This window comes from Phyllostomus hastatus, unplaced genomic scaffold (genome assembly GCF_019186645.2).
Source record: "Phyllostomus hastatus isolate PE091 unplaced genomic scaffold, TTU_PhHast_1.1 phas_scaffold_501, whole genome shotgun sequence".
NCBI classification, from domain to species: Eukaryota; Metazoa; Chordata; class Mammalia; order Chiroptera; family Phyllostomidae; genus Phyllostomus; species Phyllostomus hastatus.
The window spans coordinates 23,304,297-23,331,956 of record NW_025334033.1 but is presented as its reverse complement, the minus strand read 5'-3'; the positions used below and the strand labels follow the sequence as shown (position 1 = coordinate 23,331,956).

The following is a 27,660-nucleotide window of genomic DNA, read 5'->3' as shown; positions in this document are numbered from 1 at the left end:
TAAGTAATAACAGTTCTTTAAAACTTTCCTTCTGCCAGGAAGCCAATTCCTTCCCATCTCTGCCTATTGAAATCTTGATCCATACTGTTATGTAAATTAATATGGTCCTTTTGTCAGGCAGTTTGGCAGTATGTATCAAGACCCTTAAAATATTTGACCTTTTTATTGACTGACTCTACCTCTGGGACTCCAACTAAAAGAAATAAATGCAGAATCTGTCGAAGATTTGTGTACATTTGAACAATAAAAGTGAAAAGATCCACTGTCAGTTTATTTATAATAGCAAACAATTTTAAACAGCTTAAATGCCCCCACACTAGGAAAGTATCGTGGAATGCTCTACTCTCTACTGTCATTTAAAAATAAAGTTTTTGGTCCTGGCTGGGTGGCTCAGTTGGTTAGAGCATCATCCTGTGCACGAAAGCATTGCAGATTTGATTCCTGGACAGGGCACGTACTTAGGTTGCAGTTTGCTCCCCAGTTGGTGAGCGTGTAGGAGGCAGCCAATCCATGTTTCTCATGTGGATGTTTCTCTCCCCACCTCCCTGCCCTGACTTTCTTCCTTTCTCTCTAAAAATCAATAAAACATATTCTTGGGTGAGGATAGAAATAAATAATAAACTTACTGAATGCTTGCCCTGTACAGTTAAACGGAAAGAAACCATTTATAGCCCAAGCTTTATATTGAAATATTTGTAAGTCAGGTTGGAAGTGGACCAGAATGTGAATAGTAGTCTTGTGTGGTTGGTGGGTTATGATTGAATTTTTCTTTGTCCACTTTTCATTTTCTAAAATTTCTAAATGTATATTGTTTTTATACTCAGGAGAAAGCTTTTTTGTTTTCTTAAACTAAGATTATAGTTTGTGAAACCATTCTGTATTTGAACTCACAGCACTTTTGGGTGGTACATTCAAGGTGTTCTTTGCAGACAAGTTCTGAATTGTTGATTGTGGAGCATCGTGAGGGTTGTTTGTTTTGTTTTTAAATGCACGTCCCCCCCAGGGGCTGGGGAGACCTACTGTGATCTGGTATTACTCCCTTTCCGGATCTCAGTGTTGTCATGTAAGTAAGTACATTACTTTGAGAAAATTCATGGAACTATGGCTTGATACTTTTCTGTATATATCTGATGATTCTCTAATAGTTATCAGCACCATAAACTATTTCTGTACATATGTATGTCTTCTGTTTTTTTCTACAAAACAGTGTTTTGGTTTTATCTCTTGACTTTTCCTAATTTTCATTTAAGCATAGAGCACTGGCCCTGGCTGGTGTGGCTCAGTAGATTGAGTGCTGGCTTGCAAACCAAAGGGTCACTGGTTCGATTCCTAGTTAGGGTACAGGCCTGGGTTGTGGGGGGTGAGCGAAAGGCAACCACACATTGAGATTTCTTTCCCTCTCCTTCTCCTTCCCTTTGCCTCTAAAAATAAATAAATAAAATCTTAAAAAAAAAATAGAGCACTGTGTTTCCATCCCTGCTCAGCATTTACTTATCTTTCTTATGTAAGTCCTCAACTCTCTTAGATGCCTGCCTGTGTATGCTTAGCTCCATACCAGTCTCTTTTATTTCCTGTCTTTCCCTATCTCTGCTTCTCTGGGCTGGTAATGACATGTAACTTAAAATGTATTTTAAAGACTTTTTAGAGCCCTGGCTGGCATAGCTCAGTGGATGGAGCGCGGGCTGGGAACCAAAGTGTCCCAGGTTCGATTCCCAGTCAGGGTACATGCCTGGGTTGCAGGCCATAACCCCCAGCAACCGCACATTGATGTTTCTCTCTCTCTCTCTCTCTCTCTCTCTCTCTCTCTCTCTCAAAATAAATAAATAAAATAAATAAATAAAAAAAAGACTTTTTAGTAGTTTTAAGTAGTTTATGTTCCTGTTACTACTTTTATAAGTGAACTTATTTTCAATAGATTTTTATGATAGTTTGTCCTTCATTATACTCCCTACTTTCAAAGCTGTAAGTTGTTTTGATTAGAACTTCACTGATTTTCTTCCTTCCCTTCTAAGACAGCAGCCTTAAAAGAGCAGATTGTTTTCCAGTATGCAATCTAAAGCAATTGTAGGGTCTTTTCGAAAGGAGAGTCTACTGAGCCTCTATTGTTCTTCTGATGAGAAAATTTCATTTGATCAAATGACCTGAAAACCTTATTTAACTCCCCTGTTTATGTAAGTCTATATTCTGTTTGACAGCATGATTCTGGAACAGAGTGCACTCCAGGAGAATCTAAGAATTTAGGACAAAAAGAAAATGGCAATTACATCATGTATGCAAGAGCAACATCTGGGGACAAACTTAACAACAATAAATTCTCACTGTGTAGCATTAGAAATATAAGCCAAGTTCTTGAGAAGAAGAGAAACAACTGTTTTGTTGGTAGGTATATTTTCCCAATATTTTATTATGGCTATTTTCAAACTTGAAAGAATAATATAGTAAACATCTGTGTACCCAACACCTATGTTTTGACTTTGCTGTATTTGCTTGATCACTTATTTACTAATATATCCATTCTTTAGTCCATATTTTTTGTTGCAGTTTAAAGTGGATTGTATCAGTGTACTTCACCCCTAAACAATTTAGCATACATATCATTACAGTTAATTATTGTTTTTGAGTCTTTTATTTTTTATAGAAATGAAATGCACAATCCTAAGTTCACAATTTGATGAGCTTTGACAAGTGCATTTACCTGGGTAACCTGTCAAGATATAGAACATTTTTATCACCCAGAAAGTTCTTTCATTTCCCTTCCCAATCAGTTTCTGCTCCCAAAACACACAGAAGTAACCCCTGTTCTGTCCTGACCAGTGTGGCTCAGTTGGTTGGACGTCATACCACACAGCAAAAGGTCGCCAGTTCGATTCCTGGTCAGGGCAAATTCCTGGCACATGCTCTAGTTGCAGGGTTTGGTCCCTGCTTAGGGTGCATCCAAGAGGCAACTGATTGATGTTTCTTTCCCTTACTTTCTCCCTCCATTCACTTTTCTCTAAAAATAAATTAAATCTTTAAAAAGAGAAAGAGAAGTAACCACTATTCTGATTTATTTTGCCAGAGATAAATTTTGCTTGTTTTATTTCTTATAAATGGAATCATATAGTTTGTACCCTTTTGTGGAAGGCGGCTTTTACTCAGAATAATATTTTGAGATTTATCGTTAGTATTTTGTTTCATGCTATTGCTGGATAGTATTGCATAGTGTCTCAGTTTGCTCATTCACTCTCCTGATTAACACCTGGGCTTTTAAGGTTTAGGCTAACATGAATTAAGCTGCTGTGAAATTCTTTTTTTCCCATATTGTAGTAAAATGTACATAATATAGAATACATATTTAAACTAATTTTGAGTGTACAATTCAGGGGCTTAAGTATATTCACAGTGTCATACAGTCATCACCACTGCCCATTTCCAAACCTTTTTATCACTTCAAATAGAAATTCTGTAACCATTAAACAGTACTTCCTATTCTTCCTCTCCTCAGCCCTTGGCAACCTCTCATCTGTTTTCTGCCTCTACAGATTTGCCTGTTCTAGATACCTCCTGTAAGTGGCATCATATAGTATTTGTACTTGTGTGATTCTGCCTTATTTCACTTAGCATAATATTTTCAGTATTCAAGTTGTAGCATGTGTCAGATTGTCAGACATTTTTGTGGCTGAATAGTATTCCATCATATGGATATGACACGTTTATCCCTTTATCTCTTATGCCTCTCTTGTGACATTTAATATTCTATATAGTCTATCTTACAGTATTTTTTTGGTGGGGTTCTTGTTTTATTTCACAAAATTGTGAGTTACTTGAAGGCAAAATTGAGGCTGCTACCTTGAACATAAAGACCACTCAAAGATGGGTTTAAATAATGACAGCAAAGGAGAAAGAATTGAGGAAAATTTCCAGATAAGTATGGCCTTTTTCTTTTTTAAAAGCTGGTAAAAAAAAATTGAGGTATAATTGACATATCATTGCCTTCTGTTTTTAACTGTAATTTTATAGTTTAGATTCACAGGCAGAAATAACAGATTCCATGTACCCTTCACCCAATGGTAACATCTTGCAAAACTGTATAGTAGAGTATCATAACCAGGATATTGACACTGATGTAATCCACAAATCTTATTTAAATTTCCCCAGTTTTTCTCATTTCTATGTGTGTGTGTGTGTGTGTGTGTGTGTGTTCTACAGTTTTATCACATGTGTGGGTAGGCATAAATATCCAGCACCACAGTCAAGGTACAGAACAGTTCTGTCACCACAAGGAACCCTCAGTGCTTTCTTTCATAACTGCACTCACCCCCCTCCTACTGTTCCCTCACTTTCCCCAGTAACTGTTGCCCATTTCTAAAGTTTTGTCACTGCAGGAATGTTATGTAATAGGAATCATACAACATATGTAACCTTTTGGGATTGGTTTTTTAAAAAATATATTTTATTGATTATACTATTACAGTTGTCCCATTACCCCCCTTTACTTCCCTCCACCCTGCACACCCTCTCCCATCCACGTCCCCCCCTTTGGTTCATGTCCATGTGTCATAAGTTCTTTAGCTTCTACATTTCCCATACTGTTCTTGCCCTCCTCCTATTTTCTACCTACCATCTATGCTACTAATCTCTGTACCTTTTCCCCCTCTCTCCTCCTCCTACTTCCCAGGGGAGTGATCTCCCTTTGTGTGGTCTCTCTCTCCATGTGATCTCCTTTTCTGTGGTTCTGTTCCTGTTCTAGTTGTTTGCTTAGTTTCTTTTGGTTTTGTTTTAGGTGTGGTTGTTAATTGTGAGTTTGCTGTTATTTTACTATACATGTTTTTTTTTATCTTCTTTTTCTTAGATAAGTTTCTTTAACATTTCATAAATTAAGGGCTTGGTGATGATGAACTCCTTTAACTTGACCTTATCTGAGAAACACTTTATCTGCCCTTTGATCTAAATGCAAGCTTTACTGGATAGAGCAATCTTGGATGTAGGTCCTTGGCTTTCATGAGTTCAGATACTTCTTTCCAGCCCCTTCATGCCTGCAAGGTCTCTTTTGAGAAATCAGCTGACGGTCTGATGGGAATTCCTTTGTAGGAAACTGTCTCCTTTTCTCTTGCTGCTTCTAGGATTCTCTCCTCATCTTTAATCTTGGGTAATTTAATTGTAATGTACCTTGGTGTTTCCTTCCTTGGGTTCAACTTCTTTGGGACTCTCTGAGCTTCCTGGACTTGCATGTCTAGTTCCTTCACCAGATTGGGGAAGTTCTCCTCCATTATTTTTTCAAATAAGTTTTCAATTTCTTGCTCTTCCTCTCTCTTTCGGCAGCACTATGACTCAGATGTTGGAAGATTTAAAGTCCTGGAGGTTCCTACGCTTCTCATTTTTTTGAATTCTTGTTTCTTCATTCTGTTCCAGTTGGATGTTTTTTTCTTCCTTCTGGTCCACTCCGTTGATGTGAGACCCAGTGTTTATCCCATCACTATTAGTTCCCTTTGCATTTTTCTTCATTTCACTTATTGTAGTCTTCATTTTTTCATCTAATTTGTGACCAAATTCATCCAATTCTTTGAGCATTCTGATCACCAGTGATTTGGACTGTGCATCTGATAGGTTCGCTATCTCTCAGTTGCTTAAAAATACTGGTTGTGGGCTTTCACTTCTGCTTGAGCCACCTTTTTTTTCTTCTTTGGTCTGGTTGTGCCTGATACGTATGAGGGGCGGAGCTTTAGGTGTTCACCAGGGCAGGGCACCCCAGTTGCTGGGTTGTGACGTTGTATGTGGGGGCGGGGTCGAGAGGAAACAATGGCGGTAGTTCATTCTCCATGGTACCTCAGTCCCTTCCACTGCTTCCCCTGAGCAAACTGGGCCCCTCTGGTGCCAATTCCTGTGTGGGTGGGCTTGTGCACCCCATGGGACTTTCCAGCGACCTCTCTTATGAGGCTGGGAGTCTCTCCCTGGCCTCAACCCCCACAGGTGTTTTCAATCAGTGGCCCAAGGCTCTATTTCCCAGCGCTGTGATCCTGGGTTGCGCGCACTGCCTTGCTTCACAATCGTCTCCTCACTGGGTCTGCCAGTTGCCACCCCTTGACCAGGGTCCACCCGCTGAGGTCTTGCGCACCCTGGATGCCTTATGTGCCCGGTCCCAATGCTCTCTGCGCCGGGACCCATGCCCGGCTGCCTGACTCCACCCCTCCTACTGGTCTGGATGAACGGGTCTATTTCAACTTCGAGGAACCTTTTGTAGAACTTGGTTCAGATAAACCAGTTGTAAAGAGAGTTGAGTAAAACTGAACATGGATTGGTAATTAGATGCCTTTGAGCATATGGTTAATTTTGTCAGATGTGATAATGGTATTATGATTTAACAAAGAAAGAAACTTCTCTCTTAGATTAATCATGAAGTATTTGTGAAAACGAATGTTAGGTAGAGTTGTTGACAATATACTGTTGATAGTTGTTAAAGTTCAGTGATCGGTACATAGGAGTTCATTGTACTTACTGTTTTACTACTTTGTAGGTTTGAAATTTTCCATCTAACAAAAAAGGTTTAATATTTTCTGGCTGATAAATCACTAACTTAAGTTATATTAGTGTAATATAAACAGTGCTGTTACTGTTCAGTAAATCTCAGTGTGATGTGGCCTAAAGAATGTCATCACTTCTAGAAGGAGCCTTAGAGGAGGAGACCATCAGGTCAAATCCCCTCACTATGCAGGTGAGGAAACTGAGGCCCAAGAAAAGGGAAGCTAATTGCCCAGGCCTCATTGCTAATTAGTGACTGAACCAGTGTCGGAATTAGGTCTTCTGATTTTCACATTTCTAGATTGTTCTACCTTTCTTACTCACCAAAGCTTTCCTTTCTCCTTTTGTATGAATCTCCAAAGAGTTTGTGAATTTTAAATCAAATTAATATGTTCATACAGTGCTTACTTTGCCTCCCCCCAGAATCTGGCCAACCTATTTGTGGAAATGGGATGGTAGAGCAAGGTGAAGAATGTGACTGTGGCTATAGTGACCAGTGTAAAGATGAGTGCTGCTATGATGCAAACCAGCCAGAAGGGAGAAAGTGCAAGCTAAAACCTGGGAAACAGTGCAGGTACCTTGCTATTTCCAGTCATGTTTACGTTCCTGTAAAGTCACTTAAAGGCAGTTAAGACAGATTTAAAACAGATTAAGAGATGCATATGGTTTTGAGACTATATTTGTTGTTTTGTTTTATTTGTTTTTTTCACAAAATATTTTATTTATTTCTACTCCATAGCATTGGTTAGTGCACTGTTGTTGGCAGATTGAACTACTGTAATTTGTGTGGTGGGTGTTAAAAAAAGCCATGCAAAGGATGCTCAGTAAAATACATTTTATTTAATTCTTTAAAAATATGACTATTATCCATATTTTTAGAATCTTAATTTGAACTATTTAAATAATATGGATTCCATATACTCTTATATCAATGTCATATGATTACTTCACTTGTCAAATTACTTTGGTAGTAATTATTATAAGCAATAGACTGTTGTTTGTGGAATACTTTTTAAATGGTTGGTCTGTTTATCCCAATTTGATTTTAGCATATAAATGTCAGAAAATTGATAAACTGAATAATACATGATAGAACTATGAACAATACTGATAATTTGCCTAGTACTATATCCTAGTACTCCCTTTCATTAAGAGCAAAATAGAGTAAAAACGCCGTGATGATAAAAATAAAATAATCACTTTTTTACGTTTATTAGAATGTTGAAACATAGTAGCTTCTTATTCCAATATTTGAAGTTGTATATTAGTAACATACCATTTAAAAGATGAGATTTATGATATAAAAATGAGGAAAAAAAATATATAAATACAGTATTCTAATGATTTTCTTTAATCATTTAATGTTTCTTCTAGTCCAAGCCAAGGTCCCTGTTGTACAGCACAGTGTGCATTCAAGTCAAAAACTGAAAAGTGTCGGGATGATTCAGACTGTGCAAAAGAAGGAATATGTAATGGCATTACAGCTCTCTGCCCAGCATCTGACCCCAAGCCAAACTTTACAGACTGTAATAGGCATACGCAAGTATGCATTAATGGGGTAAGCATTCCATTTATATATTTTTAATTTAGTTTAATAAAACTTGCTTTTTCAGAATACTCGTTTACACTTTAAAGTTGCTTAAAGTAATTAATCTCAGTCTCTGTTTCAATAATGTTCTGTCTATTTCTCCACAAAGCCATAATGTATTAAATTGCTGGTGGCAGTCAATTAATTATTGACTTGCCTTTTATCTTTCCACTGTGTGTGTTTGATATTCTCTAGAGAAAAAGTTACACAGCTAGTCATGTGACTTTTTACTGTTTTTAACTTTTATAAGTTAATATCTTTTTAATAGCCTAAATAAAAGATTGTGAAGCCTTTGAATCTTTCTTGCCTAAATGATCACTTTTTTTCATGAGGAAAACCTCATTTTTCTCTCCTTATAAAGGAGCTATATAGTAATTAACATAAAATTGGTGCTCATCTCTTTTTTCTGTTTTACTTTGTAAAGATTTTTTTTAAGTTGCCATTTCCTTAAAAGATTTACTATCTTGTTTGCATGTAGACTTTTTCAAATGTGTTTATATGATCCATTTCTGATACTAAGCTATGCTTTTTTTCCCCAGATTGTATTTCTACTTAATTATTTTAGCTTTGGAGACTTGTATTTGTCTGTTACTCTGAACAAATAATAGACTTGACTATATAGGGTTTAAATAATTGATCTTCTGTTTTTCTTTCAGCAATGTGCAGGTTCCATCTGTGAGAAATATGGCTTGGAGGAGTGTACCTGTGCCAGTTCTGATAGCAAAGATGATAAGGAATTATGCCACGTCTGCTGTATGAAGAAGAGTAAGGCTTTTAAAATACAAGAAGAGCATAAAATTTTCAAAAACCTTATATTCTCCTATATGTTAGGGGTTAAATTTTGATACACACTTTGTACAGATAATTTCCAGCTAAACTTATCCTGTTGAGAAAAAATTTAAATGTAGTGTAACATTGTGTTTCTACTATTAGATCGCTAGAGTTTTTTAAAATGATAAACTGTACAAAAACCTGCTAACTTTATGGCAATAATTAATATAAACACTGCTAGAAGATTTTAAAGGTATTGTAGGCCCTAAGTCAAGAGTTGCTGTTTGTTTACTTATATTGTAACATTTAAGGTGAATTACCAGTGGTGGTATCTAGCCTAACTAATGAAAGTCTATACAACATGTCATGATAATGATTTTAGGCAGTTTCTTCCTTTCTTCCCTTTCTCCCCAACTGACTCACTAGGAAATCTGATCTTCAACTTATATTTGGCACTTCTTTTCCAGTGGACCTGTCAACTTGTGCCAGCACAGGGTCTGTGCAGTGGAGCGAGCATTTCATGGGTCGAACCATCACCCTGCAACCTGGATCCCCGTGCAATGATTTTAGAGGCTACTGTGATGTTTTCATGCGGTGCAGATTAGTAGATGCTGATGGTCCTTTAGCTAGGCTTAAAAAAGCAATTTTTAGTCCAGAGCTCTATGAAAACATTGCTGAATGGATTGTGGTAAGTATAGTTTTTTTTATAAAGAAACTTTATCTCAAAATGTTTTGATCGTAATTTTACTTGGCCAGAGGTCACCAGTGTTATGAGAAAAACACTTGTTTACACTATAATTACTTTATTTTAAGAATGATTTTTAAAGTTCAAATATCCCTAGGTATTATTTTCTTTCAAAGTGATCAGAATCTCTGCATGTGTATTGTTCATAGATTAGTTAGTAGGTGATGGGAATCATTCTGTTTTACTCTGCTCCCTAGCATGTCCTGGATGGGTTACTTCCTCCTTTGGTACATATGAATAGGGCATTTTCATGGGAGTTACTCCTCAAGGAAAGCCCTGCTTGCTTTTTATACTTCTCCCTTGTTTCAATATGACAGATAGCCAGCTGCAGGTTCTACTTTGCTGAACAGGAGAGATGAAAGAGAAATTGGTGATTTTCTGAAGGTTTTTTTCTGATGTTTGAATATAATTTCTGAGTCTTCATCTTGTCAGGGATAGGAATATTGAACAGTGTAAGATCAGATACAGGGCTTTTTGCAGATTTGTTAATGATTATGGATGTTCATTTCAACATAAATCTACTAAACTGTATTATTTTTAAGCTTGAATTCCTCCAAGTTGTACAGATGTTAAATTACCTGAAATTTTCTTAGAAGATTGCTGAGAATGACTATCTTAAGTCACTTAAATATTCATGTTTCTAAGTGATTACATTAAAATATAAGTAGGAAGCTTGCAAATGAAGTATTTGAGAATGTTCTATACCTGAACTGATTGAGTTTGCTTTGGAAATTGACTTAGAACCTAGCTCTTCCCTTTTAGCCCTTCCCCAGTTTTTTTTTTCTCACTGCTTTTTGTGTGTGTTCAAGACTGAGGATGCCTCAAAAGCACATAAAGTTGTTTGTGTGGATTATCACTCTTTTTGTTACTCTTCTACAGTAAAGGTTGTAGAAGGTTGTAGATAACCTTCTACAAAAAAAATTTTGGGATAATCTGCAACATTAAAGCACGTTTATTACACATAGAAGAATAATACTTTGTGTGTTAGAATATGTGGCTTTTAGCTAGTTGATGACTAGCAGTGGGAAGATCATTGAAGTTGGATTTAGGAGACCTAGATTTTAAACCAAATAATTGGGCAATTAACTTAGATCCCTTTAAAACATGATATATTACTATTTTTGTACTCCTGTGCTTGGTGCATAATAGATGTTCAAAAAAATATCTGTTAAACTAAAAGTGCCTTGTGACACTGGTGAAGTGGAATGAATACAGGCTTGGGAATTACACAGGGATTCAGGTCATCCTTCTTGCCTTTGTCAGTTCTAGGACTTTAAATAGCTTACCTTTCTTGGCCTTTTGCTTTCCTATTTTCAACTCAGATCCACTTCTTTTCTTCTTTTTTCAGATTATCTCATTAAGAATAGGTTGAGATCTGGTAAACTTGTCTGCTATAGAGGTCAATATATTCCAAAAAAGAAATCCAATAATGGGGATCTCTGAGTTATGTTCTACTGAGTATATGTTGTGGCAGGTATTTTAGGGTTTTCTTTTCTTTTTTTTTAAATATATTTTACTGATTATGCTATTACAGTTGTCCCATTTCCCCCCTTCACTCCCCTCCACCCTGCACACCTTCTCCCACCCACATTCCCCCCCTTTAGTTCATGTCCATGTGTCATAAGTTCTTTAGCTTCTACATTTCCCGTACTATTCTTGACCTCTCCCTCTCTATTTTCTACCTACCATCTATGCTACTTATTCTCTGTACCTTTTCCCCCTCTCTCCTCCTCCCACTCCCCTGTTGCTAACCTCCCATGTGATCTCCATTTCTGTGGTTCTGTTCCTGTTCTAGTTGTTTGCTTAGTTTCTTTTGGTTTTGCTTTAGGTGTGGTTGTTAATAATTGTGAGTTTGCTGTCCTTTTACTATACATGTTTTTTTTTTTTAATCTTCTTTGTCTTAAATAAGTTCCTTTAACATTTCATAGAATAAGAGCTTGGTGATGATGAACTCCTTTGACTTGACCTTATCTGAGAAACACTTTATCTGCCCTTCAATTCTAAATGCAAGCTTTGCTGGATAGAACAATCTTGGATGTAGGTCCTTGCCTTTCATGACTTGGAATACTTCTTTCTAGCCCCTTCTTGCCTACAAGGTCTCTTTCGAGAAATCATCTGACAGTCTGATGGGAACTCCTTTGTAGGTAACTGTCTCATCTCTTGCTGCTTCTAGGATTCTCTCCTTCATTTTCACCTTGGCTAATGTAATTATGATGTGCCTTGGTGTTTCCTTCCTGGGGCCCAACTTCTTTGGGACTCCCTGAGCTTCCTGGACTTCCTGGAAGTCCATTTCCTTTGCCAGAATGTGGAAGTTCTCCTTTATTATTTGTTCAAATAACTTTTCCACTTGTTGCTCTTCCTTTTCTCCTTCTGGTACCCCTATAATTCAGATGTTGGAACATTTAAAGATGTCCTGGAGGTTCCCTAGCCTCTCCTCATTTTTTTGAATTCTTATTTCTCCATTCTTTTCTGATTGTATGTTTCTTTCTTCCTTCTGGTCCACTCTACTGTTTTGAGTCCCAATTTCCTTCTCATCACTGTTGGTTCCCTGTGCATTTTCCTTCATTTCTCTTATTGTAGCCTGCGTTTGTTCATCTAATTTGTGACCAAAATCAACCAATTTTGTGAGTTTCCTGTTCACGAGTGCTTTGAACTGTGCATCTGATAGGTTGGCTATCTCTTGGTCGCTTAAAAGGATGGGTTCTGGGGCTTTGATTTGTTCTTCTGTTTGAGCCATCTCTCTCTCTCTCTTTTTTTTTTTTTTTTTTGGTCTGGTCATGCCTGTTACATATGAGGGGCGGAGCCTTAGGTGTTCACCAGGGCAGGGCACCCCAGTTGCTGGGTTGTGATGTTGTATGTGGGGGCGGGGTTGAGGGAACAATGGCGGTAGCTCATTCCCTGTGGGACCTCAGTCCCTTCCGCTGCTTCCCCTGAGCAAACTGGGGCCCTCTGGTGCTAGTTCCTGTGTGGGTGGGCTTGTGCACATCCAGGGACCCTCCAAAGACCTCTCCTGTGAGGCTGGGTGTCTCTCCATGCGCCTCATCTCCCACAGGTGTCCTCAATCAGTGTCCCGAGGCTGTATTTCCCAGCACTGGGATCCTGGGTTGCGCACAGTGCCTTGCTTCACAATCGCCTCCTCACTGGGTCTGCCAGTTGCCACCCCTTGGCCAGGGTCTGACAGCTGCTGTTTGCGCACTCAGGGTCCACCTGCTGCGGTCTTGCGCACCCCGGATGCCTTACACTCCCCTGGATGCCTTATGCACCCGGTCCCAACTCTGCTCTCTGTGCGGTGACCCATGCCCGGCTGCCTGACTCCACCCCTCCTACTCATCTGGATGAACGGGCCTATTTCAACTTCTTGGTTGTCTGACTTCCATTCATCAGTTTTCTGTCAGTTCTGGATGTTATTCTGTTTCTAAATTGTTGCTGTTTCTATCTTGGTTGTGCGTGGAGGCATGGTGCGCCCGCCTATGTCTCCATCTTGGCCGGAAGAGCGGTATTTTAGGTTTTCTAGATAGGCCATCATATCATCTAAAAACAGCATTTTTTTTTTTACTTTTTTCATTATGTCCAATTTTAACTCAATTTTATTTAGAATTTTAAAAAAGTCATTTATTCCTATTTAAATATTTAATAGAAATGGTCTTTATATATATATATTTTTTTTTTAAGACTTTATTTATTTATTTTTAGAGAGGGAAGAGAGGGAGAAAGAGAGAGAGAGAGAAACATCAATGTGCAGTTGCTGAGGGCCGTGGCCTGCAACCCAGCCATGTGCCCTGACTGGGAATTGAACCTGTGATGCAGGTTCACAGCCTGTGCTCAATCCACTGAGCTACGCCAGCCAGGGTTTATATATATTTTTAAAACCTTTTTTCATATTTTAGATTTGAGGATTTAGTGAAATGCTTCTTACAATGAATTAGCAATATGAAGTCTTTTCTTGCGCTTTGCAACTCGTTAATCAGGTACTTTTAGGTTTATGTAAGTTTGCCTCGGATGTGGAATGCTTTTATTTTATATCATTGTGACATCCACATACCACTCTTCTGGATAGTATGCTTCACAGTGCCTAAAAAGTACCACTCGGCTGTTTGTTGCTGCTGTTATGGGCATAAACAATACAATAGCAAACATCCAGTCTCTAAGATATTTGCATCGTTTGTGTTACCTGCCGAGTTCACTTGTATGGTAGAGTTTATTTAGCTACTTCAGTAGCTCATGCTTCTGTCTTTCATCATGTCAGGAAAGTGTTCTTTTAGTTAGTAATATAGGTTATCAGGCTGCTCTGGTATAAGAAGCTATGAAAGGAATGATGGGTTATTTTCTCTGACTGTCCTTTTCAGTGGCCCCTTGAAGCTTTTTATCTTCTTTCTGTTGTATACTGTTGCATTTTTTTCTCCATACGTGGGGGTAGAGAGGAAGAACCTAAGTAGTTTAATACTTCAGGGCATGAGTTACCGTCTGCTACTGGTACCATGGTAATGAGGTGATAAAGACTTTTACTTTCTATTCTGGAATAAAGCTGTTTTTGAAAATGTTTTGAACATATTTCTCAAAAATATATTTACTGAATTTTTTGAGTACTATGTATCTATCTGGCCAGTAGATAAGCCTAAAATCTTTTGGATTTATCAAGGAGTTACAAATTTCTTGAGAAGTATGAGAGCATTCACCAGTAAATCTATTAAGACCTTGTATCATTATCTCTTTTTTCTAAAATGAGGGTTTGAGGGCTTTGGTAATTTTTTTTCAGTTTCTTCCAAAATTATTGATGTGTTCAGATTTTCTACATCTTTTGTGTTAGGTTTGACATCATAGAAACCATCTTTGACCTTGATTTTTTTCCAAATTTATTACTGTATTTTTCCTTCCCTTTTAAGATAATTGCATATTATTTTGTGGATTTTTGAATTTTTTTATTTATTCAGATTGACAGGAGTTGGACTTTTAAAATTTTTTGTTTGGTCAATAACCAACTGTATTTCTCATTTTTCAGTTAATTTTTGCTCGTATTTTTTAGTCATTTCAGACATTTTAGTCATTTAGTCATTTTAAGTATCTGGTATTCTTTTTAATCATCACCTGGGGATATATTTATTGATTTAAGAGACTCAGGAAGGTGGGTGGGGACAGAGAGAGATGCTAATATGAGAGAGAAACATTGATCCGTTGCCTCCCATATGCCTCCCGTATGCCCCCTGACCAGGGATTGAGCCTGTAACCTTTGGGGTGTGGGTTGAAGCTCCAACCAACTGAGCAACCCAGCCAGGGCTCTGGTATTCTGAATGAAAGATTTAGAGCAGTGTTTTCCAGGCGATTCATAGACTACTAGTTCCATGGCACTAGTGGCCAAATAAATCTGGAAAACATCATCTACTATAGTCCCTTCTTAGAAATTTCTGAGAATATTGAGAGAAATGCCGAAATAAAAAAAATCCTTTTTAACTTTATTTTCAAACTTAACTGACCCCAGAAATCTTTCTTCATGCAAGTCTTAATAAACCCTGCATATCCTTAGAAGAAGTCACTTGGGGGACCATTAAGAGTAGTCCTCATTCGTGGTTTTGTGTGAGAATCACCTCAAGGCTTAGACCCGTTAATTCAGAATCACTTGGAATGGTGCTTAAATATTTCTGATGAGGAGCCAGGATTGAGAACCAACCATTTATCTAGGGGTCAGCAAGCTATGGCTCATTAGCCAAATTCAGCCCACTGCCTGTTTTTGTATGGCTTACAAGTAGAGAATGGTTTCACATTTTAAAGTGATTATTAAAAAAATCAAAAGATTATCAAAATGATATGGTTTTGAAAATATATGAAATTCAGATTTCATTGTCCATAAATAATGGTTTATTGGAACTTGGCCATGCCCATTTGGTTACATATTATCTGTGGCTGCTTTTGCACTTCGAGTAGTTGCAACAGAGACTGTATGGCCCCACAGAGCCTGAAATATTTATCTGACCTTTTATAGGAAATGTTTGCCAATCCTTGACCTAGAGCAGTAGATCCAAAATTTAGTCGCCATTATCAGCAGCATCAGCATCACCCAGGAACTTGATAGAAATGCTAATGACCAAGCCCCACCCTGGACTCACTGAGTCAGTAGGTGAGGGGGCACGCTAAAGTTCGGGAACCAGTGTTTTTAATCTCTGCTGTGTAATGACTCCTTTCTAAAAGACTTGTAACAGAAAATTTCTACTTGGTCATTCTAATATGTTGACAGTGGAGAATGTCTGTTTCTTTAACGTCCTTCATTGCCTAATGGATTAGGCAATATAACTGTCACTTCACAACTTGAACAATAAAAATGTAATACTGTCACAGAACTTAGCATATGGTAAGGATTCAGTATACATTTGTTAGATGAATGATTTCTTAAATACCATTATTTATATGGAAAAGAATAAAAATTGTGCATATTCACTTTGAGGCTATAATATTTTTAGGTTTCACTCAGTGGTATTTTTATCATGCTAGCCCAGGCAGAGCTTAAGTAACTAAACGATTAGTACCCAGCTGCTGTACACTTGGCAGAAGAGTATGAGGGGTGGCACGTGAGGTGTTGAAGAATAGAAGAACATCTAGTCCCAGTCCAGACTATAGTGTCTTCTGGAGGATGGAAAGGAAGCTCTCTGTCCCTGCAGGGTGGCATCATCAGTGTCACCAGTGTCACCGTAAGGAACTGAGCCCCTCATGGTTTTGTGATCCATAGGAAGTCTGGGTTGCCTTTGCTGAGAGGGAGAGTTAAACACTGGAACATTCACTGAAAGGTTTATATAGTTGACTTTTCCCGAGGATCTTTAAAAACAGTAAAGATTTTATGTCTGAAGAGACTTGAATATATATGTCTTGCCCCTTTCCCCTCAGTTTTTTGGGTAATAACCTCTTTTGTCATTTTTATTATCCTATAGGTGTTTTTTTAATTATTTAGATTGTTAAATAAAAAACTTATAATTAGTATATAACAAATTAGACTGCTAAATTTTGCTCTTTTATTTTGTCATTTTTACTTTTTTCTACTTTGTGTTCTTTTGGTCATATAAATGACTATTGAATAATGTTACTTATGTAGAATTATTTTCTCAAACTTGATTTAGTGCTTATTAACATCAAGACTAGTTTCTTTTTAAATACAACTTGAGTGTCTTCTCTTTGTCTCAGGTTTCATTTAACACTCTTGTATCTGTGAAAGACAAGAGCGTGGTACATAATTTAGTCATTAAATGGTTGAATAAATGATAGCTCTCCTTTTAAATTTTTTTTTAATTTTTAAAATTTATTTATTTTTATTGTTGTTCAAGTATAGTTGTCTCCATTTCCCCCCACCACTCCCCTTGCCCCCCCCACCTCCCACCCTTGATCCTACCCACCTTTGGATTTGTCCATGGGTCCTTTATACATGTGCCTTGATGCCTTCCCCTCCCCCTCTTTTATTCCCTCCCCCCGCCCCCCGGTTACTGTCAGCTTGTTCTTTATTTCAGTGTCTCTGGTTATATTTTGCTTGCTTTTTTATTTTGTTGATTAGGTTCCACTTATAGGCGAGATCATATTGATAGCTCTTTTCTTTCAGACTATAACAAGTGGACAAATTTTGATCTTTTCTTTTGAGATAGAACACATATTTTACATTTATTTATCTGGTTGGTATTCTTTTCCCTAATTATATAGTATATGTAAAAGAGAAGACGTGATTTAGCATTTAACACACACTCTGATCTTTTTTTTTTAAGGGAGCATTAAAAAATTCCTTCAACTAAAGGGGGCCATACCTACTAATACTCTCAAACATACCATTGTTTTGTTTAGTTTTTCTTGCTAACTTCTATCCACAATGTTCTGTCTTCCCAGACACTAAACTCTGAAAAGCTATCACTGAAAAAACCTCAAGCTTTGGGCTTTTGAGATGTGTAGTTATCTAAAAAAGAATTGGGAGTAAGCCCAAGAATACTGCTAGAAGGAACTGAAAGTTCTCAAGGACCTGAGTGCCACATTTTAGTAAATATGTGTTGATCTAAGCTGAGACTGGGTCCTTTTGTCTTTTGTTTTCCACAAAATTATAACAATTATTTTTTATAATTATTTGTTATTATTTGTATAATTTTCTACAAAATTATAACCGTTATTAATCCAGGCCTTTTCTCTCTAGTATGATTGTCTTACTGCCATATTACTTGCGTCTTTTTAAAGCACCTTGCACCTTGGAATTTTCTCAAGATGAGTTTCTTCTGCATTCTTCAGAAACTGTTTATATCATTGTAAGAATACATATTTTTAAAAATAAGTGGAATCATGTATATACTTTGCAGCACCTTATCGTGTGCTCAAGTTTTTTTCTTCCACTTAATGGTCTATTTTGGAGATCTTTGGCAGCAAGATTATGAAGAGGGGTTTTGAGGAAAGGAGTGACATAGTCAATTCCACTTTTTAGGTAGTTGTAATATTGATGAGTAGGTGGAAGATGTTTTTGAGCAGGGAAGACTGGAAGGAAGGAAATGTGTTAGAGAATATAATGAGCATTAGGAATAGAAGTGCATCTTCCATAACAGAAATAACCTATTAGCCTGAAAGTGGTAGGAAGACCCTTGACCCTTTATCCCTATGGATTAGATCACATTAGAGATGATTCTTCCTCTTAGAGGGTATTTAAAATGTACTGCAGACATCAGAGTAACTGAGGGATTCATTAGCATTTGATGAATTAGGGCTAGAGATACTCAGCTTCTTGCATCGCTCAGAATGGTCTTGCACCACAATGCCGGTATGTCTACACTAATATGAAGCATTGTTCTGCATCCTAATCACTGGTGTCCTTGTTTAAAATGTAGTTGGTTGGACCCTCCACCAACCAGAACAAATGAATTAGAATATGTAGGGTTGTGGCCTGAGAATCTTATATTTTAATAAGCACACAAAATAATTTTTAGTGTTGGGAAACACTAGTCAGATGGGAAACATTTTTTTTGACCATGTGAGTACTGATTATTTGAGCAGCTCTTCCCAGTTATACAACTTCTCTTTCTACAACCAATCCAATACTCTTGGCTTCCCCCAAAACTCTCAGGCAAGTAGTAAGATAGAGAGAGAGAACTAAGGAGCTAGTGTTGAATGGTATCCATTCAACAAATGTGTTGTATGTGGATATAGAATAAGGGTTGACAAACTGTGGCCCGTGCGTCAAAAATGTTCTACTCCCTGGTTTTGTAAATGCAGTCATCCCTCAGTATCCATGGGGGATTGATCCCAGGACCCCCCAGCAGTATCAAAATTTGCAGATGTTCAAGTTCCCTATCTAAAATGGCATAGAGCAGTGTGTATACCATTGACCCTCTGCATCCATGGATTGAAAATAGTACTGTTTTCAATTTGTGGTTGATTGAATCCACAGACGGGAAACTGTGGATGAGAAGGATGTACAGCCCTACACATTGGTTTGCCTGTTATCTGTGGCTGCTTTTGCACTACAATGGTAGAAATGAGTAGTTGTGACAGAGACCATGTGGCCTACCAAGCCTAAAATATTTATTTGGCCCTTTATAAAAAAAGTTTGCTGACCCCTAGTAGAGACCAGTAGCTCTCAGTTTCAGATGCATAATGAAGTCATTTGGGGAGCTTGAACGAAATGACTGATGTTAGTATCTCACTCCTACCCCACTTAGGTCTGGGATTTGGTCTGGGTATATGAATTTTAAAAGCTTTCCAGGTGATTCTAATGTGCAACCAAGGTTGAGAATCACTGGTATAGAGATGGAAGAGAACATAGGGCAGGACAAGCTGGTAATGTGGGTTCTTTGTGTATTTTACTAGGTCAGAGTGTCAGAATTCCAGACAGTGGAGGTAGAAGAAAATCCTGCTTCATTAAATGCCATATTTAAAAGGTTTGGATGCCAGGGACAGGACAGAAGATGTGCTTATCATTCTTCCTGTGATAGTAGACAGAAATGAGCAGAGAAGTAAACCAGCACTTGGCAGACTGAGGGCGGGCCTTAGGTTGTGCCTTTTGATAAATAATGGGTTTATTATTTGAGGATGAATAAGACAAAAAAACAACAGGAGACTATGGAAAATTTGTACAATAAGGGAAAGGAAATATTATCCTAAAGACTCACAGGAAGAACCATTTTCTGAAGATTATTTTCTGTAGAAGCCCAAAGAAAATTTTAGAAAACTATCTGTCAATCTCAGTAGGATATAAAAAAGAAAAGTAGATTGTAAATGTATGGTATCCAAGTGAGATTCAGCTGGGTAAACGTGTCTTGTATGGTCTACATATTGTTTTTAGAAAATTTGAATGAGTTGCCAACATTTAAAAATAGATTTCACACAAAAATTTAGATTTGTAGCTTCTCTTAAAAAATAAATCTTTCAGCAATAAGGCTGAATTGCATTAGACGCCTTACTCTAAAAAGAACAGGGCTTGATGGAGAAATGGCTGATTCCTGGGCTGCGTCTAGGAAAGAACAGCATGAACCTGGAACTTTTACTTTGTGTCAGAAAGTAAAGTACTCAAAGAATTATGGGCCATGTCCAAAAGACACAACAATGAAAGTAATGTATTGTAACCTACTGAGTAAAATAGGAAACCATGAGGGAATAAATAAATGAATCAATTAAAAGTTTGATGAAGAACAGGATATTTACATAGTTCCAAATTATATTCCTACAAAATATTCATTGATTACAAAGTAAAAGAGTATCTTTATGATAAAGTTTGGCAGATAACATCTTAATCAAGGGGTCAAATTAACATTACCGATAATGATATCAAAATCATATGTCACCTGATAGGATGCAATGAGCAGAATACATACCTTGGTGTCATTTCTGTGGTATTCTTACCAAAGATGTATGACCTGAATCTAATCATAAGGAAACATCTGTGAAATCCAAATGGAGGGCCATTTTGATACAAAATAGCTGGCCTGTAATCTTACAAAGTGTCAAGGTTATATAAACCAAGGAAAGACGGGCACTTTTCCAGATTGCAGGAGACTAAAGAAACATTGCAGCTAAATGCAACATGTAATGCTGAACTGGATGGCATTGGGACACATGGCAAAACTTGAGTGGGTCTAAGAATTAAATGGTAGTAATGTGTCAGTGCTAATTTCTTAATTGATGATTGTGATGTGGTTGTCTAGGAAAACACCCTAATGTTGTAGAAACCATATGCTAAAATGTTCAGCTGTAACAAGGCATCATCATACTAGCGACGTACTCTCAGCTGGTTCCAGTTTTTAAAAAGTTATTTTTATTGCAACTTCTTTATAAGTTGGAGATTCCTTTAAAATTAAACAAATTAAAGTATGTATATGTAGGAAAGGCTTTATGCACATATGGAAAAGTGGGTAGGAGTATTTTGCCACAACATGCATTTTTTAGTTTCTATTACTGTAATTACATTTTCACTGCTGGATAAAGAAAACAGTATTGAGGTTGTAGGCTGGTTGTTACAAGGCCCCCAGATGGTAGAAAATCTTCTTTCAATGAGATTTGTATTTGCAATAATTATCAATAACTATATATGTACTATAACAATCTATTAAGCCAGTGTGAAGGTTCATAGTTTTAAAGTTATGACTGTTTTGTACGTGCTATTTTAAAATTTGAATATTTTGAATTGTAAAAGACTTGTAATTTATTAAGAATGGCAACAGTAATTTTTGTATAAATTATACCAGTTTTGAAGGTTTTTTTGTATTGCTAATTGATTTGTTTAATCTGATTTAAGTTGCAAGTAGAATTTTTGTCCCTTCTTAGATTGGGTAAAATTTGCCTGCTTCTCGAATATGTATATCATTCTACTTTTCATATTAAAAAAGACCATTAAACTTTAAATAAATTAATATATGTAACAGATACTATGATATATATGTGTAATATGATGACAATTAAGATATATCATATAAAAACAATTTTACAACAGTATTGTGGGCCTCAAATCACAAGTGAAGTAGAATAACAGGAAAAGAGGGCCTCAACAAAAGGTAAAATTTTACTCTCAACTTCAATGAGTAGGAAAAATGCAGTATAAATTCCAGTGGTAGAATTTAAAGTATTGGGTTAGCCAAAATGTTCATTTGTTTTTGTTTTTTTTTTTCATAAGATGGCTCTGGTAGCACTTAGTTGTCTTTAAACTTCATTTGAAACAATTTTGTTAGATTGTATTGTGACAGCTGTCATATCAGCATGCATTTTTTTAAAAACTTACCAAAATTGGTTGAGTTTTTGTATAGCCATTTTAATATTGAAGATGGAATAAAATATGCATAATTTTTAGCATATTATGCTTTATTATTTCAAGAAAGGGAAAAAACACGACTTAAATGCAAAAAAAGAGATTTGTGCAGTGTAAGGAGAAGGTGCTGTGACTGATCCAATGTGTTAAATGTGGTTTGTGAAGTTTTGTGCTGGAGATTTCTCACTGGAGGATGTTCCACGGTTGGTTAGAAATTGATGGCAATTAAATTGAGACATTAATTTGAAAACAATCAACGTTAATACCATGTGGGAGATAGATGACATACTCAAAATATCCAAATCAAGAAAGTTTTTGGTGAATATGAAAAATGAGTCTTTTATTTTACGGGAAAAAAGATACGGACTTTTTGGCCAACCCAATAATATACCTTCAAATCAATGGATGGTACAAAAGCAAACAAAACATAGTCTGTGTGAGCAGTAGGCCAAAAGGGCGGAAATACTTAATAACATGGGAAAGTACAATAAAAACTCTGTGCAGGATGACCCCAGTTTTGTGCTCATCCATGTGCGTGACATAATTATATAGAAAGTGACTGAAAGGAAAGTAAGATTGAGTGGTTTCCTCTGGGAAGTGAAATTATGGGTGATTTTTGTTTTCTTCTCTATACTTTTTTATACTTAATATGTGTGTGCCATCTTGTTTAAAAACTAAAGTGTAATATAGTCTATTCTGTATTTTATATAATATAAAATATTCTAAAATATATTGAAGTGTTTTCAGTAGAAAAATCTGTTTATTTCTAGGCTAATTGGTGGGCAGTATTGCTTATGGGAATTGCCCTGATCATGTTAATGGCTGGATTTATTAAGATATGCAGTGTTCACACTCCAAGTAGTAATCCAAAGTTGCCTCCTCCTAAACCTCTTCCAGGTAAGACAGTTTGAGCAAGGTATATATTTTTATAACACAGAACTGTTCAGCAGGTAGAACTGAATTCTAAACAAGTCTTTAGAAACTGATTTTATAGTACTTTCTCCTTGAGAATGGGATTACTGGGTGAATTAGTTGATTTTTAACTGTTTTTTAAAAATCAATTCAATCTAGCTAATGGCTGCCAATTTATTGTTAATCTACCCTAAGTGTCTAAAAACATTTAGACCTAGAAAGTCTTTTATTTTGGCTCGATACTTATCTTCTTGTTTTCATATTGTAAAATCTTCCAATTTTGTTTTAAATGATTGGTCTTTCTATTCTAATAGCTATGCTTCTGTTATTGCTTTTAATGTTTATACTCATCAAATATGTTCTGGTACATAAGCTCATTTTTCCTAAGGATGATGCTTATGGGGAGATACAGTCTGTGGGAGAGTCTTAGAGTGGAGGCGTTTAGTCACCAAATGACCATTCTTCATCTCAGAAAGTAACCCCTAAGGTTTGGTGTTCACCTTTTCCCTCTCAGGGAGACACAACATTGGGTCGATTTGGATTAGCTCCAGGGACTTACAGAAGCGAATGGGTAGGGAGCAACTGCTCCAGATTATTTACTCCCCCTATTTCTCCTTCACCTCCCCCAAAGTGTTTGTGGCTTCTGTGCTGTCTGCAGGACTCTCGGACCAGCACTCTGTTCTGTGGGTTTGGGGCGGACATTGTCCCCGAGGCAATGGCAGAGAGAAGCCAGAGCTAAAGCAGTTCCCTCTCTGACCGCACAGGCTTCTGATGCAGCCTCTTGCCTCAGGCCAATTCACTACCTTACAGAAAGCAGATGAAAACTAAGGGTTTCTTACAGTTTTCTCCATTTTCCCCTCAGTTGTTTCCCTGTATTTACTTATTTAGGGCAAGACAACTCAGTATTCAAGCTGGGATAGTATCATGGTGGGAATCAGAGGAAATTTAATATTTATTTCATAGCTTTTCACAAATTTACAATGTGTAGCCTTCTGCAATTTATGTCAGTTTCTTAGGGATTTCGAAGGGCCCCATGACACTTTTTAGATATGTTACTAATTATGGTCTCATTCAATGAAACAGTTCTTTTACTTGATTTTACACCTTTAAAACTTAATTTCCACCTTTAAAACTTAAAAAAGTCTTTAGCCGCCATTTATTGAACCCTCACAAATAGTGTCAAGCACTTTTACATGAATGATCATATCACCCTCACTGTGTGAGTTAGTTATTATCCCTGTTTTATAGACAAGACATTTGAGTTGTGGAGAGATTAAGTCATCTGTTCAAAGACACTCAGTAATTTCTTTGTCACGGATTTTGTCCTCAGAATCCATATTAATCTAATAAACTGTGACTGTTGAGCACTTGAGAGTGCCTAGTCTCAGTTGAGATTTGTTGTGAGTATAAAATACATATCAGACTTTGAAGACTTAGTATACAAAAATGAATGAAATATTTTGTTAATTTATTTTATTGATCATGTCTTAAAATGACAATATTTTGGCAATACTGGGTTAAGTGAAATAACATTTAACATTATTTTATTTTGTTTTTTTACTTTTTTTCATTATGGCTACTGAAAATTTTAAATTACATGTATGACCTATTTCTATTGGATAGTACCAATCTAGAACCTTTCTTATTGATACGGTAACTTTGTCTTTAAAGGTTATAAAGCTCAGAGTCTGTTTTACTTTTGTTTGTGACTCACAGGCACTTTAAAGAGGAGGAGACCTCCACAGCCCATTCAGCAACCCCAGCGTCAGAGGCCCCGGGAGAGTTATCAGATGGGACACATGAGACGTTAACTGCAGCTTTTGCCTTGGTTCTTCCTAGTGCCTACAATGGGAAACTTCACTCCAAAGAGACACCTATTAAATCATCCCCAAACTAAACCCTCACAAATAAGAGTTGAAGAAAAAAATGGCAAGAGATCATGTCCTCAGACCAGGTGGAATTACTTAAATTTTAAAGCCTGAAAATTCCAATTTGGGGGTGGGGGGTGGAAAAGAAACCCAATTTTCTTATGGACAGATATTTTTAACCTAATGGCACAAAGTCTTAGAATATTATTATGTGCCCTGTGTTCCCTGTTCTTCGTTGCTGCATTTCTTCACTTGCAGGCAAACTTGGCTCTCTATAAACTTTTATCACAAATTGAAATATATATATATATATTTTTTTCAACTGCCAGTCAAGGCTAAGAGGCTCGACCACCTCAACATTGGAGACATCACTTGCCAATGTACATACCTTGTTATATGCAGACATGTATTTCTTACGTACACTGTACTTCTGTGTGCAATTGTAAACAGAAATTGCAATATGGATGTTCCTTTGTATTATAAAATTTTTCCGCTCTTAATGAAAAATTACTGTTTAATTGACATACTCAGGATAACAGAGAATGGTGGTATCCAATGGTCCAGGATTCTGTAATGCTTTAAACAGGCAGTTTTGAAATGAGAATCAATTGACCTTTTTTTAATGATGGGGTTGGTTCTGATACTCACTTTGTCTTTATCAAATGGCTGCTACGAGCACATGAGTGACTATGCTGAAAAACACGGTGAGGTGTTGTGCAACTGGACATATGCAGCATACTACTTCAGAGTTAGTTCTTTATGTAAGTGTCTGATTTCTGCTTACTTATTTTAAACTTTCTAATTCAATTCCACTTTTGAATCAATAGGTGACATTTTATTCATGCCTCAGTAGAAATTATGTCAATGAAGTGATTCTTTATATTTGTAACCTTTATTTGTATTTTCCATATATCTAAAGTATGCTAATTATGTTTTTGGTTTTTGTCTGATATGGAAAAGAAAAGCTATGTCTTTATTTTATCAAAGTATTTGAACTTTTTTTTTAGCATATCATCACTGATTATTGGTAACCACTAAAGAAGAGTGATTTGCTCAGCTAGTAGTTAAAATTATAGATAGGCCTTCTGACATCTTTTTCCCTAAAATATTTTAACAGCAGTGGAGGTGAAACAGCACAATGTCCCATTCCAAATTATTTTTTGAACAGATGTAAATAATTGGCTTTTTAAAGAAAGCAAAAGCATTTAATGCATTAACAGGCTTATTGCTATGCAGGAATGGAAAGGGGCATTACAAGAATATTTTAAGCTTGTGACATATTTATTGCTTCTGTTTTCCAACTACATCATTTAAATTAGACATAAATGGCTATGATTTTCCTGGCTTCATGTAGGAGGCAAATTTAGGGAAAGGTGAAAAAATTTGTGTTTTGATTTCTTCTTTTTCTTTTTTTTCTTAAGAGTATAAGGTTTACACAATCATTCTCATAATGTGACACAAGCCAGCAAGGCCAAAAATGCTAGAGAAAATAATGGGATCTCTTCCTTGTAAACTTGTACAGTATGTGGTGACTTTTTTCAAAAATGCAGCTTTTTGTACATGATTTAGAGACAAATTTTGTACATGAAACCCCAGATAGACTATAAATAATTCTAAACAAACATGTAGGTAGGTATGTATGTAATTGCTTTTAAATCATTTAAATGCCTTTGTTTTGGACTGTGCAAAGGTTGAAAGTGGCTTTGCATTTCTAAAATGGTGACTTTTATTCTGCAAGAGTTCTTAGTAACTTTTTGAGTGTGGTAGACTTTGGAACATGTACTTTTTTTTTGTTTTTTGTTTTTTGTTTTTTCCTTTTTTTTTTTTTTTGCTTGTAATGTTATCCTGTGGTAAGGTTTTGGCAGGTACACACTGCCCTATTTTATTTTGAGTCTAAGTTAAATGTTTTCTGAAAAGAGATACGTGCACTGAACTCTCCATGGCAAATCAAGATGTGGTAAAACAAAAGGTTCAAGACAAATGAAATCTAATACTACTGTCAGTTTAATGTCCACTGTGTTTTATACAGTACCTTTTTGTTCACTTTGGAAATTTTTACTAAAAATTACAAAAATTAAAGTATTGTGCAAAGATGTAAGGTTTTTTGAAACTTGAAATGCATTAATAAATAGACTTGATGAAATCATTTTAAAGGTTCCATTCTCTTTGAACTCTGAGAACTGCCCAAAGAAGCTTCCCACAAGGCATCTTTTCCTTACTAAATGGAAGAGATTGTTAAGTAGAAAGGGGGTTGTGTCTTTCCATACAAGTACAGATCTTTTTATTCCTAGTTAGGAGTTCATGTAAAAAATTATGATTGGATATCCCTGTATCTACACATTGAACATTTTAAAAACACTCAACTAATCTCAACTATTTTGCATTATTCCCAACCACTATTCATTGTATTTCAAAGTGTCTTGGTGAAAGAGCTGACATTAAGTCCTCACTTAACTTGCTCCATAGGTTCTGAGACTTGAAATGAAATGATGTATAATGCAACCAGTGTTACTGTAAGCTAATTGAGAGAAATAAGACTTAAGTTCCTACATCTCACCAAAGTTATAGCTAAATGTTGAATGAAACAATGTTATTTGAAGAACTACTTACTGTGTATCTCTTATACAAAGTTTTGAATGCTAAGTACCTCATTTATTTTAAAAGTCTATTTTAATAAGTGTATTTTAAAATTTGAACCTCATTTTAATGCATTGTCAAATATATAGCAAATAAGAAAGGTTTGGAATTTTAGTCACCTAGAAAAAGAATTGTAAGTCTAGAATGGTGCCCTGCATAGCATATAATCTCCCCTAATTCTTTTTCTTTTTTTAAAATTGAGGCCACCTATAAATAAACAGTATTTGTTAAATAAATAAACATGACATGCTTTTTAGTACTTTAATTTAGAAATATTAAAATATTTTGTTTAATTTTGTTTGTTTATGAAACTATTAATATTAATTCAGATGATTGAAAGTTTGTTACTTTTACTTACAATTGAATGCTTAGATTTTTGTTTAAAGTTTGTTTTAGTTTC

The 27,660-nt window shown here is 36.3% G+C and overlaps 1 protein-coding gene across 2 annotated transcripts in view; it reads left to right on the top strand.

The window, feature by feature from the left end:
* The window catches only part of ADAM10 (ADAM metallopeptidase domain 10), a 125,334-nt gene extending 98,565 nt beyond the window's left edge, over positions 1–26,769 (top strand). For both annotated transcript variants that reach the window (XM_045822559.1, XM_045822561.1), the window contains exons 10-16: positions 2,196–2,379; positions 6,922–7,072; positions 7,873–8,056; positions 8,743–8,851; positions 9,325–9,545; positions 22,614–22,740; positions 24,472–26,769. In XM_045822559.1, the coding sequence (XP_045678515.1) occupies positions 2,196–2,379; positions 6,922–7,072; positions 7,873–8,056; positions 8,743–8,851; positions 9,325–9,545; positions 22,614–22,740; positions 24,472–24,566 (1,071 nt within the window). In that variant the 3' untranslated portion in view covers positions 24,567–26,769. The remainder of the gene's footprint in view (positions 1–2,195; positions 2,380–6,921; positions 7,073–7,872; positions 8,057–8,742; positions 8,852–9,324; positions 9,546–22,613; positions 22,741–24,471) is intronic.
* Positions 26,770–27,660: the final 891 nt, after the last annotated feature.